The sequence below is a fragment of the Lagopus muta genome, chromosome 1 (genome assembly GCF_023343835.1).
Source record: "Lagopus muta isolate bLagMut1 chromosome 1, bLagMut1 primary, whole genome shotgun sequence".
Classification (NCBI taxonomy): Eukaryota; Metazoa; Chordata; class Aves; order Galliformes; family Phasianidae; genus Lagopus; species Lagopus muta.
Genome location: NC_064433.1, coordinates 89369287 through 89389457, shown reverse-complemented (window position 1 = coordinate 89389457; position 20171 = coordinate 89369287). Strand labels below are relative to the sequence as shown.

Genomic DNA, 20171 nt, shown 5'->3' with positions numbered 1-20171 from the left:
CAAATTAGAGAGAGATGCATAAAAGACAAATTGCTAAGTTATAATTGTAGGACAGCACTTGGCAAACCCATTTTACTAAATTACACTGTAGATCACTTATTTTTCCCTACATCATATTTCCGTGCAGTGCAGTAGAGATATTGCCTCTATCGTCTTAATAAACAGGATGTGATGTCCTTCACATGCAATGCTCTTATGAGTTTTAGTGACTGAACAAAAGCTTTTTCAAATCCTAGCTCCAGGAATCAGTTGCTAAAGTTTTCCCTGGATTTAGATAAACAACATTAGATTCTGCCTTTGTCTAATAGGATGCAAATATCACAAATGCTCAGAAACAGAATTACCAAAAGGTGACTATCTATTAACTTACTTACTAACAGGCTTTCCTAGGCTCTTCAGTACTTCAGTATTCCTGTCTTAATAAAAAAAAAAATTTTTGTTCATAATTCAGATTTTCAGCAGAATTTGATTTCCGGACGTACGATTCAGAGGGAGTTATACTATATGCAGAATCCCTTGACAATACAGCATGGATTTTGCTTGCTCTTCGTGATGGAAAGATTGAAATTCAATTCAAGAATGAATTTGGAACAAAAGTTACCAGTGGAGGAAAAGCCATTAATGATGGCCTGTGGCATATTGTAAGTTGGATTTACCTGTCTTTCCCTTCCTTTAATCCCCTAATGGAACTACACCATATGCAGAATCTAAGCAACAATTCTGGAGGCTTAGAATGATGTTTCCAAATCACAGATTTAAAAAAATTAACCATGAAATGTGCAGGGATCCCCTTCCTCAGGGAATTTCTGGCACCTGTTTATCATCATTGATAAAGAGAGAATTAACACTAGCTAGCAACACAGGAATTCTTTGCAGTCATGAAAAAGGAAGCAGTAGATTATTAGAAAGTGTGATTGCAGAGTGAACTGCACAGTAATAAGACACTTTGCCTAGAAAGCAAAATTTACTTTCAGTAAACCAGAAGTCCAGCTTGTTCTTCAAGCTCGCACAGCCAAGATGAAAGAGCTTGCTCACCATCTGTAATTGACACCGTATTATCAAGACAAATTTGTTTTTAGGGAGTGAGAGAAGAGAACCTAGAATTCTGCATAGACCTGTTTCAGTTCAGTTCAACTTGCTTGAGATTAAAATTCTACTTTGATGCCTAACAATAGCAAGAGCAGGTGCTGAACCTCTTCTGTTTGCGTTCTATCTCACTCACTCCATCCTCTGTATCAGCTTACAGTGAAATGGAGAGCTGTATGCCAAATGTAGAAATTGTACAATTGTAGAAGTCAGCATCTTGCAAACTCTACAGAGCATGAAGTAAACTAATCAGCTGTGTAGGCATTCTTGGGGCTAAGATGGGAGTAAAAAAAGATCATCTTTCTATGGGATGTCATGGATATGGACAGCTGTGATGATCCAAGTTTAAATGTGCTATGAAGTACTGAATGCGTTAACACTATTTTACAAGCCAGATATTTAGAGATATACAAATAATACTTCATACAGGTATATATAATTAGCATTTAGAAATATACTACTTGTTGGTGTGTGCCTATTTAAATATTTTCGTTTCATTCTAGATATCAGTTGAAGAACTAGAAAACAGCATCAGCGTAAAAATAGCTAAAGAAGCAGTGATGAATATTAACAGCCCAGGAACTCTCTTTAAGCAATCACACGGTTTCTTAGAAACTAAGGTGTACATTGCAGGATTACCTCGCAAAGTTGGTGACACTCTCATTAAACAGGTAACTAAAAAAGTAATGTTAGTTAAGACTTTTTGTATTTTTTCTTTTGCAGTTATTTTGCAGGAAAGAATAGCTTGAAAATTGTTCAGAAGATGAAAATTCGGTTATTAACCACTGTTTTGAAAGTAAATGTGCAGAGAACTTTGCAGTCTATTCTCTCGTTTCAGTTACAAAGACAATGTTTAAAGCCTAATCCCTTAGGATTCTGTACCTTATTTTTTTAAAGATATACTTAAGATTCCCTAAATCACCTAAATTTTCTGCTGCATGAGTATTTTGGAGTGACTCACATTTGTGGTGTTAGCTTCTGCTATGCCCTGAATGGGTATGGATATCACTGTGCAGGTAGCACAGTGAGCTTTCATTTCTACTATACCTATATATACTATATACACACCTTAGTAGCCCACATTAAACACCACCAATGATTCAGTCTTCCATTCCAAGCTGCTCTGCTTGTTGATGAGGGGGGCACAACCAAGTTGCTTCAGCTATCTGCTTCTGAGTCCAGGAGCCCTCAAACTAACTGAGGGCTAACAGAGAAACAAAAAATAACTGTACACCAGTTTTTTAATTCTTAATTTTTTTTTTCTCAAAAGCAAAGCAGAGAGAAAAAAATATGAAGCAATATAACAGCATCTCCTTGCCTAATGGAAAGTAATTACAGAAATTTCTTTTTGCTTTCATACAAGTAGAAGACTAGAGAAACAAGAAACAGTGCTATTGTCATTGTCCTTGAGATATAGAAAAACTATGGTAATCTAAGCAAAAGAAGAGCATAAGCTTTAAAAATAGAAGCAGTGTCTTTTTTTATACAGATAAGTAACATCAAAACTGGAAGTATTAAATCAGGATAACTTATTGAAGGCTGAGGTACTAAACGCATGCCATTTGTTTTCTCTCAAGTATCAGTTCTGTAACATGTAGCATTGATAAAGTTATTATTGGCTCTATGTTGATATGTAAAGTAAGACTTTCTTATTAACTTTTTCAAAATAGATTTGAATTCACACCCCTAGTGCTGTAATTCCTCTACAGATTAACCCTCGGCTGGATGGCTGCATTCGTGCCTGGAACCTGATGAATCAAGGACATTCAGGTGTAAAAGAAGTTATTCAAGAAAAACAAAGCAAGCACTGTTTAGTAACAGTTGAGAGAGGATCTTTCTATCCTGGCACTGGCATGGCAAAGTTTCATATAAACTATAGTAAGTATTTTTCTGTCTGTTCTTATACTTTTTACTGGACTGTTGATAAGAGGTGATGAATTGTAAAGGAAAGTAAAAAAAAAAAACAACAAAACCCAAACCAATGCTAAGCTATGTGCCACTACATCCAGTGGTGATTCCAGTAATTTTTTTGAGAAATATGTTTGAATGAGGGTTTTTGGTCCCATTGATGTCATCAGTTTAATTTTTTGCTTTAGATTAGGAAGCATACTCTCCATTTGCAAAAGATGAACACTAATTCTAATTAGATCTAATTCTGCTCTGTTTGTCTGCGGAGAGACCTACAATGGTATTGACAGAGAAAGTATACTGGGGATGTGGACAAGGATCATTATAGTTTTGTTAATGCAATTCATCTTTTAAATAAATATCCTATTTGAATGCTATCTTGCTCCTCCTTAACCCAAAACTTCATTGCCTGACTTCCTGGCCTAATTTCAAATTTTGCAAGTCAGAATCACCCTCTGTACTCTCAAGTTCCTGAAGTGAAATATCTCTAGTATCATTGCAAATCTTGTTGTCATTGCACTTTTATATCTCAGATGCTATCCTGCCCTTCAGCCCCTCCTTTGATTCCCAGTCTTTTTCATCTTAGGACTTGCTATTCCTCCTGAGGCCTTTTATTTATATCCCCTAGCCCACTTCAAAAGATTTCTTCAGCTTCTTATATCATGTTTCCAATCAACTCAATATGAGCGATTCCTATGCCACTGAAGGTTCCTCTGCTTCCCTCCCATTCGTTCACATCATGTTGACATGTCTCCTCCCGACCTTTTTATGTAGGGCTGCTGCTATGCCTTCACTCTCTCCACCCTCCATGCAGTTTCCAGCCCTGTACCACACTCCTCAGATTCAAGTGGCTGCCCACAGCTACCTTTCCTTCCCACAGGCTGTTATAGCCCACTGCTTCCACTCACACCTTCCTCTGTGTAGGGATCTAACCTCATTTCATGTTGTAGAATTTCTGTTTCCTGAAGAAACTACTAGAAAACAACTTAGATGTTAATGGGGAAAGGGAGGGCAGGTGCTAGAAGTTACAAAAGATCACAAATAGCTCTTTAAACAATTTTTGTATTAGCTTCACTGTGAATACATCATATTAAATGATATTCACACCATCTGCACATTTGTTTTACCCATCTGCATATTCCCATTTTAGTAGTGGAACGATTTGGGAATGTGAAAATGTGTCAGAACTGCCAATCTTCTACTCAGTGGCAGTAATTTATGAGTTAAGCAGCTTTTTAGGTTTGATCTTAAATTGACCTATAATAAATACGGCACCTGTTCCATGTTAAAACAGAGAAAACAGCATTAAAAAGAGTCTGAAGTCCTAAAAGAGCACAACAGCAAAGTGGGTTGTTCTGGTGGTTCAGATTAGACTTGCAGTTCTTTCTAGCAGTTCCAAAATTCACTTAATCTGGAGATTAGTACCAATTTTTCCACAACATGAAAACAGATTAAGTACTAATTTTTTAAGACTATGTTAATTTTTCATTTGCAGGTAAACTAATTAATTTCAATCTTTTCTTTTAAAACAGATAATCTTGACAGTGCTGAAGACTGGCTAATAAATGTGACTATGACTATTCGCCCATCCACAGACACTGGTGTTATGTTTGCTCTGGTTTCTAATGAAACAGTGCCTCTTGCTTTGTCCATAGTGGACTCTAACTCTTCTGATTCACAGGTGATCTTACAGTTCTAGCAGCTGGAACATCAACTCACACGAATCACAGCTCTCATCTTTGTCTCACTTAACTTACTAGTCATTTGTGACAAAAGCCAAACTAAAAAGAAGTTACTTACACACAGTGGAGGTGGAAGGCTGAATTAATATTTTGCAAAGCGCTTACATCATCTTTTGATGTGCAGAAAATGAATTCCTATTTGTGATTGTTACAGCAGAGACAAAGCACTAAGTGCTCCTCTGTTAGGTGGTATCCATTATATCACATCTCTAACCTTTTCTTCCAAATGCACAGAGCAGAAGAGGAGGTATGGCAGAGACTGAGTTGTGATATTATAGCAATGATAGTATGTTAGTTTCAATTTATAAACAGATGTTTTTGTTTGTCCATACATCTGCCTGAAATGAGAGCACATAAGGAAAACTAGGTTACCTTTGAAGCTGTAGCAGTACTCCCTTTGACTTTAAGAGAAGCAAAATTTCACCTCCGAACCACAACCAAAGAGTTTTTACAGGAAATGCTCTCACTTATAAATTTCAGAATCATTTATATTTACAAAGGGGATGCAGCTATCAACTTCAGTATCTTTTCCAGCTTAAGATACAACTTTTTAAAACATCTCTCAGATTCCTTTTCTTTCTACTTCCAAATGTAAAATGTATCAAAATTAAGTATAATTGCATGTTAAAGTTACACATAGCATGTTTTGTGACTTTGTATTCTCTTGTTTAGGAAATCATTGTGACTATTGGAAACATCACTGTGGCAAGTCTGGAATCAAAGAAGCTATGTACACCCAGAAAAGTGCAAGTTGGACTTCTGGTAACCAAACAGCAACTTCAGCTGTCTGTTGATTCCCACACGGACCAAAGCAATTCAGAGCAACTGTCTGTCCTGCATCAAGCAATGATGACAAATGTTGTCACCTACTTGGGTGGCCTGCCAGGTGAATTATATTTATTTTCCTTCATTTGTTCTTTTGTACAAGCCTCATTACGTTCAGCCTTGCCCAAGCTGTACAAAGAATACAACTGTACAAGAACCCGTTTACCCTTTTCACCGCCCAGATTCTTCTTGTTTCATCCAGTCTATGCAGCTTTTGAAGGAGCTCAGTTTTCAATAGGATCATTATTAGGTCCATTAAGAGGCATAAGTCTCTCTCTAGAGGTTTGAATTTGTGATTTCTTTTTTCTTTTTAAGCTGGGAAGGAGTAAGTATTGTATTTTCTGAGATGCCACCAGTAGGAACTGTGTCAAGTATATAAGAAAACAAACAATTATGAGTAAATTTTCAGAGATGCAGAAGCTTAAGTCAGAAATATTGTTTCAACAAGTAGGCTCTGAGCAACCGTTGACTGACAGTCTTTGTGAGATGGAAAATACACTGAAACAGCAAATAACATTTTGTTTAAACAAACCACAAGTGAATCCTCAGTGTTAAAACATGAGGAAACATAATTTTGTACACGAAGTGTACACATGCATATTTGTACAGCAGTTTGATTTCGGAGTGAATCATGCAGAAAAAAGGCATTGCCACAGACAATGATTTTTCAGAGCCTGAGTTCCTCAAACTTAAAAATTGGTAGAGGAAAAAGACCATGGTTATGAAGTTAAATTGCTAACAGCAGAGACTTTCTATTATCCTCTGTTAAAGGTATTTTAGGAAGAGTAAGTCACAATTTCTACAGAAAGCCTTGCAGTTTTTATGAACATAGTCTTGAATTGACATCCACGTTACACATGGGCTGCGTTGTCAAAGCACTGCCACAGATAAAGCCAGTCTTTATCTGCAGTGTGTTTCTTCCATGGGAGAAAATGTACACATGAGCATAAAGAAGTGAGAAACTGTGTATCCCATGGAGATGATCTGTTTAAGCATTTTTCAAGGCAGAATACACTGGGGAAGCTGGAATTATGATTTCACCCTCTAGGCTTACTCGTCAGAATTGAAGCAATACTGGGGCAGTACTGCAGCCCCAATCCACAGCTGTTTGAAGTGATAGTTGCTTCTGCATCCATGCAGAGGCAAATCTTTATACAGTGGTAGTAGAGGATATAAAAAATTGTAACTAAATGTGACTTTCTCCTATAATTTTGTTTTTGAATGGGTATACAACGTCATGTAATCCAGCTAACCAGACAAGTTTCATTCACATAGAATATGTAGAATAAGAATACTCTAAGAGTACAGTACTGTCAGGCACCACTACAGGTAAGTGTTTTTGTAATGCCTGCTGACTTTTCAAACAGAGATGAAGTCTGTATTTGCTTAGTAGATGCAAATTAGTAGATTAACAGGGCCGTAATAACTTGAATACGATTCTAGTCATTTCAGAGCCTTCTTCATGTTTGTGGTATCTGACTCTTCCTAGCGCATTGCCAACACCAAGGCCTTAAGAGTTAAGACCTTAGCTAAAGTCAAGCATCCTAAATAGATAAGATGAGTACATATTGTATTCTGAGGCCTCACAGCAGTTCTTGCTTGATCCTGTGCCTAACATATTGAACGCTGGAAGCACATCAGTGATCTGATTCTAAGAAAGCTAAATGAGCAACAGATAAAGTGGGTCTCTCACAGAGATTTCACATGGAAGAAGTAGTAAGGAAGCAATAAAATGTGTGCAGTTCCCAGGGGTCCCCTATTTGAAAACGTGCAGATCTTAATCCAGAATAGCTTTCTGGCAAAAGTCAGATTGTTCTTTCCATGACCTCTAAACCTATAAGCATCTGTTTGTAGGTCAAGAGAAAAACAGTGGACTCCATGGCACACAGTACTAGTTCATTGTATTTAAGTGTTTCTCATAGCAGCATTTCCTGCATTATGTATAATTTTCTGATTTCTGGTTGGAAGAACACTTAAAATACATATTTCAAATTGTGTTGACCCTACTCAGCTTTGCAGACTTTATCTCAAGGAATCTTAAACAGAAGGGAGAAGAACTTAAAAGCCAAATTGCTGTTTTCTCCCACGGATGACTAACGGAGGCAGACTGGAGTGTTCCCCATGATTTTGCTAGTCTGAAAAATACATAAGACATTGCATGCCTTGGCCTAATAAATTGAATGTGTTTCTGTGCAGATGTTCCTGTGGGTGCTACGTTAGTAACTGCTTTCTTTAACGGCTGCATGGAGGTGAAGGTCAACAGCAGACAGCTGGATCTGGATGAAGCCATTTTGAAACACAATTCCATCAGATCTCACTCGTGCCCACTGATTATGGAGTAACCATTCAATTCTTAATTTAACTTTTTTCCTTCCAGATATAATTTGCATAATTAGTCTCATGTCATAATGAAGCCTGTACTGTTTTATTCAAGATGTGCCAGGAAAATAATCAACAGCGTGTTTTTCCACCCTTTTATATAGAATATGGGTGAAAAAAAACCTTCTCTTTTCAGCTCTAAAGAGAGACAATCAAGATCAAAATTCTGCACTGTTTTCTTTTTTTAATTCATATCAGTGATAAATCTTAAAGCCAGATTTATCTTCCATGCTCAGACTATGACCTTCATATATTTAGTTTGGAAAGAGAAATTTTACATCTTATTTTTCATATATCAGCACGAAGTTACAAGTTGTAAAAATTAGCAGTGTATTAGAATGTAGACAAAATCATTCTCATTAAGCTTTTCCAAATATAACATACAAAGAGAAATCTGTACAGGTTTTGTAGTACATGCCTTCAGTAAAAGAGAAAATGCCCTGGAATCCAGAGCCCAAACTGTCTGTGGGTATGTTTACATATTTGTACCAATGTTGGTAAAGCAACTTCCAAACTATTATTTTTTCTTTTTTTCTTTTCTTTTTTTTTTCTTTCTTTTTTTTTTTTTTTTAAACATAGTTCATCTTTGCAAAGTAGCTTATATTGTACCAACTTTAATTCTCTATTTTAGGAACACAGCTTTAGACTGTTCTGGATTAGATCAGGTAATTTACTTCTAAAGTGGATTAAAATACAGGCGAGGCAATTTTAGAAAACAGAAAATTGCATGAAGGAAGGAGCTCTGGTCTTCATCATGGGAGAGCAGACTGGAATTTCCTAAGTAAAACTGAGAACTTGCAGCAAACTGTTACTCAATTTATGACAAATTTGGCACTCCTCAATACGAGCACCCTCTATGGTCCGTCATAAATTCCATTCACTTTTGTCAACTGTGCATTCACAGAGCCCCCAGAAGAGATTTATTTGCAAGCCCTAATACAGTTTCTGACCTACTTGAAAGTCTCGATTTTACTAGCAATATCAGAATGTAAAGCCATGTTCTGCTCAGCCAAGTTTAACAAAACAAGTGATTAGAAGAGTACTGTTTTCCTCATGTTTTAATTTCAAGTGTTTCTGGTATTTCTTTCACATTCTTAGTGTTCTTTCTGCTTCCAAGCTCATTTTCACGCAACCAGAAGCCTCTCTCTGCAGCTCACATATGGTTTTGTTAACCCCAATACAAATAAATTGCAAGAGAATTGCTGTAAGCAATGAATATATATACTCCCATCCATCATCTAGAGAGACATTTATCTGTCAAATTTTTAGACCCAGGGTTTGCTTTCTTTTCTCAAGACAATGAAGTGGAAATGTATGTAAAGAAGAGTGGATTGTGACAATATTCATTTTGAGGATAGTCTTTCTCCAGAGATGCTCCCAGTGACATTAGTGAAGTTTCTTTCACAGCTGAGTACGAACAGTAGTGCATCACACCACAGAATCTGAGCCCATCTTTCAACATTATTCCTTTGTCTGTGGTTATTGTTAACACGGCTTCCCACTTGTACCCTCAGATATAACAATATTTGCTCTTCTACACCAACCAACTTCAAAATGGCCTCTGAGTCTGTCCAGCACTGATTTGTATGCAGCTGCTTATCTGCATGAATTCCCTACATCTGTCAGCTTGCCAGTGAACTGCAGGTTCCATTTGCTAGGAACATGTGAAAAAAGCCCTTTCATTTCTCCAGATTTCATGAGAGGGAAATCAGTGCAGGAAAGCATCCCCCCACCTCCTTGCTGTCTTCCCATCTCAAGAAACATGTGCTTCATTTGGGCCTAGTAACCACCGAAATAACCACTGAATTCTGGAAAGCTCTTGGCCAGTATCTGTCTTGTACAAACAGAGAGGAAACACAATCAAGTGTCAACAGTACTACAAACTCTTATATCAGCCTGTGTGAGCAGCAGGAGAAAAGGCTGGTGCTTTTTTTCTGTTTAAGTGTAAAAATTGGTATAGAATTGAAATTAAAGAAAATCCTGTTTTCCACACAGACACCACTTCTTTTTGTTGTCATGCAAGAATATTTTAGGATACTGTAGTTACAATGAAATGTCTGCATTTTTAAAATGTAAAAGTGCCTCCCTATTGTAAAAATTAAATGAAGCAGCATTTGCAAGTTTTTTCTCCCATTAAGTTGTATTTGTCTGTGTTTGTTCATTTTCACTGTGCAAGACTGGTTCTAGCAGTCAAATGGTTGACTTTAGAGCTTGTGGTAATCTACAGCATCAAAGACAAGAGCTAGCTTAAATTAGCAGTCTGTCCAGGTAGTATTCAGTGGTGGCTGTCAGGTGAGGTCCTGGACAACTAGAGGAAGGATCACATCACTCCCATTTACAAGAAAGGGAGCAAGGAGGACCCAGGGGAACTACAGGACAGTCAGTCTCACCTCTGTACCTGGGAAGATCACAGAACAGATCCTCTTGGACGAGGATCACGTGAGGAATGAGCGTGTGATCCGAAACAGCCAGCACGGCTTCACCAGTGGAAGGTCATGCTTAACCAATCTGGTGACTTTCTATGATAGAGGGACGGCATTGGTGGACAAAGTGAAGGCGACTGCTGTCATTTACTGGGGGTCTTGATGGATGAAAAACTTAACATAAGCCACCAGCGTGCTCTTGCAGCTCAAAAAGAAAATGGTATCCTGGGCTCCATCAGAAGAGGGGTGGCCAGCAGGGACAGGGAGGTGATTGTCCCCCTCTACAATACCCTTCTGATGCCCCATCTGGAGTACTGTGTCCAAGTCTGGAGTCCCCAGTACAAGAAAGAGAGAGAGCTGTTGGAGAGGGTCCAGAAGAGGGCCACTAGGATGATCAGGGGACTGGAGCACCTCCCCTACAAAGACAGGCTGAGGAAGCTGGGCTTGTTCAGCGTGGAGAAAAGAAGGCTGTGGGGTGACCTCATTGCAGCCTTTCAGTACCTAAAGGGAGCCTACAAACAGGAGGGGAATCAACTCTTTGAAAGGGTAGATAACAACAGGACAAGGCAAAATGGTTTTAAGTTGAAGGAGGGAACATTTAGGTTGAATATCAAGGGGAAGTTCTTTACTATGAGAGTGGTGAGGTGCTGGAACAGGTGAGGTGCCAGAGAGGCTGTGGATGCCCCATCCCTGGAAGTGCTCCAGGTCAGACTGGATGGGGCCCTGGGCAGCCTGGTCTAGCATTAAATGGGGAGATTGGTGGCCCTGCATGTGGCAGGGGGGTTGGAGATTCATCATCCTTGAGGTCCCTTCCAACCCTGGCCATTCTGTGATAACTTGTTCTCTAGATAAATGTTTAACTTTATTAATTGTGTAATACTGCTTGAAGAAATTAAGCTTGGCTTAAAGCACATGTGGAGGAAATTAGATCAATGACACTTATTGATCCCTATCTTTTCTCCTTCATCAAATGTATGTAATTGTATTTTAGGCATAATCATTTCAGCAAAGGCTGTTCAGTGTTTACATGGAACAGCTGTAACCTGCTGTATGCACCAAGTGTTACAAATCAGCATGTCCCAGTTTCCTTGAAAATGCAATCTAGCCACGGAGTTGGTTCTCATTTATACCAAAGCAGCTTCCTGCTTATGTGCCTCATCCAAGCAGAGTGTGTGTGCTTTAATGCTTCACATCTCTTGGAAGAGAAAACTGGCCGGAATGGGTGTGAACACCTCCATTGTTGATATTCAAAGTTAGCTCTGGCATTGCCATCTTCAAAGGAAGAGCAGCCAAACATTTTAGACATTCCAGTCCTATTTATCACTGAACAATGTATTGAAGGATCAACAATGAAGGATGTCAGTCCTTCAACGTTATTAGTTGTATGTATACGCTAAATATTTTGCTACCTCAGCAATCTTAGGATACCAAAACACCTGGATTTGGGAGCATTTTATCTGCTTTGGACAACATCCGTCCAAACTAAAAAAAAACTTAACAGGAATAGGCTTTACAGTTTATGCTTTTAAAACAATGCTTCCTATCCACCAAATGAATATAGCCCCATTGTTGCATTGGTTGTACGCCTTTATTATATATGATAGGTTGTAAAATTATTAGTAGATGGATTTCAATTGGAAAATGTGAATAACCATAGAAATCAGGTTGTTCTGAGCAAGAGATACTAGCAGGGAGCCAATATCTTTGGCTTTTTAAACAGATATTTGCACTGAATCAATCAAAGTCTGCACAGTTGTAGGTACTTCAGGAGTTAATTATATTGCTTTTTTAAAAATTATTTTTATTTTCCTCTTTTGTAATATCTTAAAATATTAGGAAAGTGAAAGAAAATCACAAGTAACAAGAAATGAATCTGGCAATGTAGGCTTATGGAGCTACAGGTATTACACCCTTGCCATACAGCTTGTGAGGACCACAGAAAAATGCAACAATGCATAAAGACAGAACTTCCCTCTCTCCATAAGCAGTTACGTGCTGAAGACACAAAGTCCAAAACTCATCTGTGATACCAGACCTTCTGTAGACCAAGCCTCTCATCCATGTTTCCTCAAAAGCAAATTATGTCCTTCAAGTAGCTCTAAAAACCTTGCTTTACCTAAAAACCTTGCTGTTAAGTCTCAACGGCTCCACACAAAGCAATGCTTTTTATCATTAGGAAACTGTGTTTCTCTTCCTTCCTACCACCTGGTTACAAGAGAAATAAAGGCCAACTCAACAACATACCACCCTGCAGTCACAAAAAGCCATACAGTTAGCTTTTTTTAATTAATTAATTTATTTATTTTTTAGATAGAGGGCCTGAATCAGCAGCACTTGTCTCTAACTCGGCCAAGATTCCTCTACTGAAGGGCTACCACAGCAGTGGGGAAGCTCATCCAGCAGCAATACCACTGGGGTGTGGTGAAAGCCACTCCACAGAATGAGAGCTACACTTCGTGAACTTTTCCAAGGTCTTACACATGATATAAGAAACAAGAGTTTACTAAAGGCAAGGTTAACAGGATCTAAGAAGGTCACTGAAACACACAAAGTTATATGTGATTTTTGCAAACTTGGAGTACTATGGAAGGTAGAGAATAAAAATGACTTTGTTCATCTATAAAACAGAAAATATCCTGCTTACAATTCAGCATTGTCTTACCTTTCCAGGAAAAGTTTTCCTTTCATCAGATTCTGGTACAAGTCCCACCGATCAAACCAAGAACTTTCCCCTGAGCCAGCCTTCCTCTTTTCCAGCCTATCAGGGCCATATGCTCATTCCCACCAGCTGGCCACAGTCTCCTGCTAAGGCACTCAATTGAAAAGCAATCTTCCCTTTTAAACCTGGGCAGAAGCCAGCCTTTTGTTTAAGGGGTTTCTTCTGTAACAGAAGGTCATGTAGATTTAACAAACCTGCTTGCCTGGAACAGGAAAACCCTATCACCTTGTAATTCATGTCTTCATATTAACGCACTGGGCAGCAGAGGCACTAAGCAAGCTGCACAGAAAATCTGAAACCTGTATCTCAGTGAAGTTTTATACAAGGTTTCGGGGTCTTTCCAGGGGATGCGTAAGTAGTTTGCTGGCAGCCTCACAAAACCCTCATAATGAAGTCATTAGTCTGCATTTGCCATTTTCCACAGATGTGAATTGGAATGACATCAGGATCTGCCCCAAGCCATCCCTCAGCCTCTGGGACTGGCTAAGAACACGGACTTCTTGGGGTGCTCTGTCCTGAGTGGGAAATGGGACCAGCCCGGGTCAGGCCATCAGGAGTGATGCTTTTCCTGCAAAGGCTGCTTCTGTAGGCACTTAGCTTTGCAGATGAAGATAAATGAACAACAGTTCCAGGAATGCTCCACATAAAAAAGGCTGTCCTGTTAAATAAATGAGGCTGAGAACAAACATTTTAAGTAAGAAGTGTGTTGTTACTGCCTGTCTTTTTAAAGCAAGATAAACCTCATGTTGTTATTTTCCAAACATTATTTGCAAGAGAAATACCTCAAAGAAATAACCCGACAAAAAAAAAACCAACATTAGAAATGCAGATTGAATGTTTCTCAGAACACTGCCGTAATCATAATAATTTGGGGCAAGCTGCTTTGCTGAGTTCTCTATAAGTTACTGCAAAGCCTAACTGTGGATTTTGACTATGTGGCTGTTATCATCATATTTTGTTCCTGCAGGAAACAAAATGTTTTTTACTTCTCTCTAAAGTAGGTAACTGAAATTGTTACTCTCTCACCTGTGTACAGTTCTAGCAACATTTCTTCCTGCACTGACTTTGTGCTGTTATCAGAATACCAGGAGCTCCAGGTTCCCCACCATTAATGACATTCGCAGTTGAAGCATTCAGCAGTCCCTTGCTCTGCTTTGGGTGTCAGTGATGTCAGCAGCTGATGCTAGCAAAGCAGAGCTGTGACCTATGATCTCAAGGGCTGAAAATGTAGTTTAGCTCATCCATAAGAAATTAAGAACCAGCTTTGCCAATATTTCTACAGTCCTTTTACTGAAGCCTAAAGAAACTGCCACTAACCAAGGATGAAATTGATTTAACCAGGCTTACCTTGCAGCCTGCTGTAGGTCTTGACATAAAAACCACCCTCCATCCTCAGAAACTCCAGCCAGTGAAACTTTAAAAGCGGACACTGCTTCTTGGGGGATATTCACAATGAATACTAAACAGATCCCTGAAGCACTTCATACCTTTTGTCCAGAGTCAATGCTTTTTTTCCTGTTATGTGCACTGTTTTTCTGCTGCTAATGTCTTTAATTCCAAACATGGAGAGGAGGAGCATACAGGCAGCTGGCAAAACCATAGCTGGAGGAATGTTCTCTGAGAGTGCAAAGGGACACCAGGCACTCACCTGCCCCTCCATTCCCTTAGTGCCTCTGAAAATCTGCCCTGAGCCCATTAATATACAGCCAGTGAACCTGAGCTAGATGTGATATCCCAGAGCAGAAATTTAAATTTCACGCTATTCTTTACCAGAACAAAATCAACTTCATGCTTGCAGTCAGAGGAGAAATACAATAGATCTGAAGATTCTTCGACAAACAAAAATAACACATGCTTATGACAGTAATATGCTGGGACACCCATTTTAATCTGTTCCTGTTAAATACAGCATACAGAGAATGAGAAAGGCATTCTCCAGCAACCCAGAGATTGAATGATTTCCCATGTCTCTTGTACACTGCATTACATAAATGCATAGCTTAATGTCTTTTTAAGTCCTAAGTTCTTAACGTAAGTCCTGCTGGGCTTATGCAACAACGCAAATTTAACCTCCTGGTAGAAACTTTCTATCCAGACTTTAATTTCCTAGTGATGAAGAAAGCTGCAATGACACTGATACCTTCTGCACATTCCAGCTTCATTTACAGACCACTGTCATGGTGAGAGAATTTGGGGATCCCAGCACACTGCTGAAAGTCACTCCCACACCTTCTCCATAGAATCATATTGTAAAGGACTCAAAGATCATACAATTCCAACCCCCCTGCCTGCTAAATCAAGCTGCCCAGGGCCCCATACAATCTGGCCTTGAATGCCTCCAAAGATGGGCATCCACACCTTCTCCAGGTAACCTCTTTCAGTGCCTCACCACCCACTCAGTGAAAAACTTCCCCCTAACATCTAATCAGTTTAAAATCCCTTATCCTATCACATCTATGCATGTAAAATGTTGACTCCCTCTTGTTTATTATCTCCCTTTAAATATTGGAAGGCAGTGAGGTCTCCCCTGAATCTTCTCTTCTTCAGACTGAACAAACCCAGCTCCCTCAACCTTTATTCATAGGAGAGGTGCTCCAGTCCTCTGATCATCCCCATGTCCCTCCTCTGGATCCTCTCCACAAGCTCCACTGGAGCTTGAAAATACAGTCTCTTGGTGTGGCCATGCCTGAGCCTTAGAGGAGAGCTAGTGGGCTGTCCTGCACTAGCAGGAAGAGATGCTGGCAGCTATGCAAAGCAAGCAGAGAAGGAGCAGATGGTATGTGCCTTGTCTGGGGCTACTGTTCAGCTGCTACTTCAAAGGCCTGCTGTCTGGAGGTACAGTTGGATGCTTAGCCGTTGTGTTGTGCAGAGGGCAGAGGACATGTATTTCCTCAACTTACAGATGATATATTTACACTCCAGGAAACCACACTATGTTACTGTAACCCAGCTTACTTTATACAAACTCTGTTTGGTACCCACACAGAGCATGGTACAAGCTCTACTTCACAAGGGGAAAGGAAGGCTCAGGCCTCCCTGTCTGGCTTCTGTTTCCACAGACATGTCAGTGTTTATGGGCTGATTTACAAACATCCTTACAGCAGCTCTCTGTGTTTGTGCTGTCAATAAGGATCACTGCTCAATAAATTCATGGTTTTGCTGCTGTTCACAGGTTGACTTCAGTAGAATTCAATGCCAAACTTGTTCCCCTGTATAGAACAGAAGTCAATCCTACTTCCTGACAACTTTTACCTTGCCTTTACAATAGGATATACTTTCTCCAAACAATACACTGAGGATATGTTCTCTATTTGATGTCACTCTTTTCCTAAGCATCTGGTTTCCCATCCATCACGATCTGTGGACATGCTGCTAGTCACTGAGCGTTGATGCTGAAGTTTGTCTTAGCACAAATGAAGCATTTTCAGGTCCCAGTGAACTTACACGTCAGATCTGCTTAGCTTAGCAATAAAATAATGGCTGTGGTGGCTGCCAGCTCAGCAGCTTCACTTGGAGTACTGTAGGCATGCCACGATCTCAGGCTCAGGCACCATCTGCACTGCAGCGCCTGCCACTGGTACTTAGCTATCAATTCCCTGGCTGCTTCATAAAACAGAAGAGAATCTGTCTTGCTTCCTTACAAATAAGTTTCAGTAGAAGCCTGTGAAACCCAAATATTTTGAGATTTATCTGGATTTATATTTTCAGGTTTTGAATTGGTAATTTACAGACAAATTCGGATTTTGTAGTGCTACCAGAGATTCAGTCGCTGTGTCAGCTGAGCAAAACAACACACTATTCTAAGGTCTAGGAAAAGTTGAAGTTTGGGTTAAGAACTTGAGATTCCTCATGCTCAAAATCCTTTCACTAGCGCACAGGCATCCAGACTTCCTGTACTTCATGGTCTTCAGCACTGGTCTTCAGGCAAACAGGAATCGACATATTAGTTACTACGTGGACCTTCCACTGTTTTGCTTCTATGCATTTCCTTAGCACTCTGTCCTTGTGTAGATAGAGAGATATGCTCTTCCCAGGAGAAGCAAAAAAGAAAGAGTGGTTAGGTCAAAGGCTTCCTAAGCCCTCGCACCTGTGGGATGCGAACATGTGAACAACGGACTGGTTTCATCTGGTCTCTAACTACTCCTCCACTGTGGCCAGGCCCTTGCACCACTCTCATAGGAGACTTTGCTTCTTTCACTGTATTTCTGAAACCTCCTCGTTTCCGGACCCATTTTTCCCATTTTTCTCAATTCCAGACTCTTCCAGTCTTTCATCCTTCTGGATGATGGAATGCGTATTCGCACCTCAGTTTCTGCTTCTTGCTACACATTTCTCTGCCTCCACTGTTTATCACAAAGTGGCATTCAAAATGTTTCAGTATTAACAAACCAGATGATACAGCTTGGCCAGCTAAACTTGCACTTGCAGAGAGCATGATCCCCTGCTATTCTCCTGCACCACCCAATGATCTAACACAGGGGCATCCAACGTTTTAGCTTGCCTGGGCCACACTGAGTGAAGAGGAATTGTCTTGGGCCACAAATAAAACATATACTATGGTTATAGAGAACAAACCTCCTTTTTTTAATATACATTTTTACTAAACTGTAAAAAAAAAAAAAAAAAAGAAAGAAAGCAGCAAAAGCATAAAACTAGTGGGATATGTAACCTTGTTTTTGTGAAACTAATGCATCAGTTTGGTTTGATGGCAGTGACTCTAGGTGATCATCAGGGATTTTTGATGAAATTCTACTCCGCCTGTACTTCATCCTTGACAATAATTGTTCACTAATGTACATACAGCCAAAAAGAGATGAATTCCTGTATCAAAATGGAAAGCATAACTGCATATTTTTTGCTATTCACAGGGCACTCTGTGATGACTTCATGGACATCACGAAGTGCTTTCAGGTTCTCTGTCACACACTTTTGGAACCTCTTTTGCTTTGCTCAGTGGTTAAGCCTTTGTTTCAGAAAACACAAGTCTTGTCTCAACCCCTCCAATACTCTACTGGCCAAAGAAACCCTGATGTCAATCCTGGTGTTAGAGGGGCTCCTGAAAAGCTCTGCAGGAGTGAAGCATGCTCCTGCTGTTACCCCTCAGAGCCTGTCTCCACGTGCACTGCTGGTTCCAGCACTGCCTTCAACAAACAGAGGGAAAAAGCCAGCAGCACCGACCCCTTACTGGGAGCAGTGTGGAAGCAGTTTGGCTGGCCATCAAGTCGTGTTGTTGCTATAGTTATTGATTATCTTACTATGTGCTTTGATAGACTGTCACTGAACCTGCCCTCTGCTTCTCCTACCTGCTGAGGGCAGAGGAGGAGAATTAAACTAAATATTCTGGTCCTTCCAGGAAATACACATTTGAAGATGATGGTCTTAAGGAGGTCCCGACCAGCTGCTTGTTTATTATTTCTCTGGAAATCTTTGTCATGTTTCCAATACAACAATTTCTATTATGGGTTCACTACATTTCCCTACGAGCAGGGCACTGTTTTTCATTTGTATTCTCTGTTTCCTGGCCAAACCTTGCATTACACCCAGAGGAAGCTTGCAAGAATGTAGCAGCGTGTTGGGCTGGAAAATAAACATTCTAGGGACATTGCAAGTATTTCCAAAACAAGCAATACACTCTCAGCAGGGTCAGAAATAAAGTTCAGCTGAAGAGGAGCACAAACACATAATGGCCTGAGACAGCACAAACAAGATTCCTTGCACGAAGCACTCTGCACTGTGGGGCAGGAGACTCCCTGCTTACAGCGTGGCAAAAGGTGATGGCCCATGTTAAGATGCACAACCTGTCATGTTAATACTTCTGCCCACGTACACCAGCTGCAGCAACTGCTATTTAACCACTCTACCTTTGCCTCATTGGTCAAATGCATTTAATTAGAAACAGATGATAACTGTGGCTTTGATGTCAGCATAGCACAATCAGATATAGAATCATAGAATCACAGAATTGCTCAGGTTGGAAAAGACCTTCAAAATCATCAAGTTCAACCACAATCTAACCACACTACCCTAACTGTAACAACCTTCTGCTAGATCATGTCCCTGAGCATACTTTAAAGACAAAACTCGCACCACTGCCCCCTGGAGAATTTCTACCTTTGTTGCTCAAGGACAAAATCCCTTTGCATGCAACCTATTGCCAGTTTCTCATCCAACACTTTGATACTGTGTGGTACACCAGATTTTAAAGAAGTGCTCATACACATCATGTTTATGTAAGCTGTTAAAACCAGCACAGTTATCAGAGAGCGCAAGGGCTAGTTAGGTTTACATGAGCTCTTTCTGGGAGCTGTGGATGCCCCTGGAGGCACCCAAGACCAGGTTGGTTGGGCAGCCTGAGCTGGTGGGTGGCAGCCCTGCCCAAGGTTCCCTCCAGTCCAAATCATTCTGTAATTCTACAGTTCTATGATCAACCTGGCAACATCAGTATGGAATCTGGCGATCTCTCAAGGTACTTCTTCGGTCCTAACTTACATTCTTCCCTGAGGATCAGCCACCCACCCATTCTGGAGGAAAGACGACGCTGCGTTTAAAAGGGATTCTGCTTCCAGCAGAAGAGGTAAGAAACTTTACAGGGCGTTGCAGCAACAGCTCTCTGCGAGCCTCCAGGAGCCGAGCCGAGCTCAGAGCGCTGCAGGCAACGGCCGGGAGCCGCGCAGCGGCGCTGCCTGACCGCTCGAGCGGAGCCGGGGCCGCGCCTGCGTTCCTTCTGCTCTGAGGCGGCGGGGGGGGAGGGGGAGGGAGTGCGTCTTTTTGTTTCTCTTTCCTTTTTCTTTATTTTTTTCCTTTTTTTTTCCCCCTCTCTCTTCATTTTTACAAATTTATCTATTTATTTATTTATTTATTTATTTCCCTATTGGCATACAAGATTTCTCCCCAGAACAGTAAAAGGCAGAACATCTAATTTGGCTTGCCCATTTGAAACAGCATTCGAAGATTTTGTGGAGTGGCATCTGAAGCAATGGGGGTAAATTCACTGTTATCTTTGAGCTCAAAGGTATTATAAGAAGGTCTATCTCAGAGTGTTAACAATTACAAGTTAGACATAAAATCAGAAGTAGCAAATGCGGATAA

At 40.2% G+C, this 20171-nt stretch overlaps 1 protein-coding gene across 1 annotated transcript in view; it reads left to right on the top strand.

Moving 5' to 3' along the window:
* Positions 1–10073, top strand: part of PROS1 (protein S) — a 32247-nt gene extending 22174 nt beyond the window's left edge. The window contains exons 10-15 of the mRNA XM_048937044.1: positions 452–641; positions 1590–1757; positions 2796–2964; positions 4527–4675; positions 5409–5622; positions 7758–10073. Of these exons, the coding sequence (XP_048793001.1) occupies positions 452–641; positions 1590–1757; positions 2796–2964; positions 4527–4675; positions 5409–5622; positions 7758–7903 (1036 nt within the window). The 3' untranslated portion in view covers positions 7904–10073. The remainder of the gene's footprint in view (positions 1–451; positions 642–1589; positions 1758–2795; positions 2965–4526; positions 4676–5408; positions 5623–7757) is intronic.
* The last annotated feature ends 10098 nt before the right edge of the window (positions 10074–20171 follow it).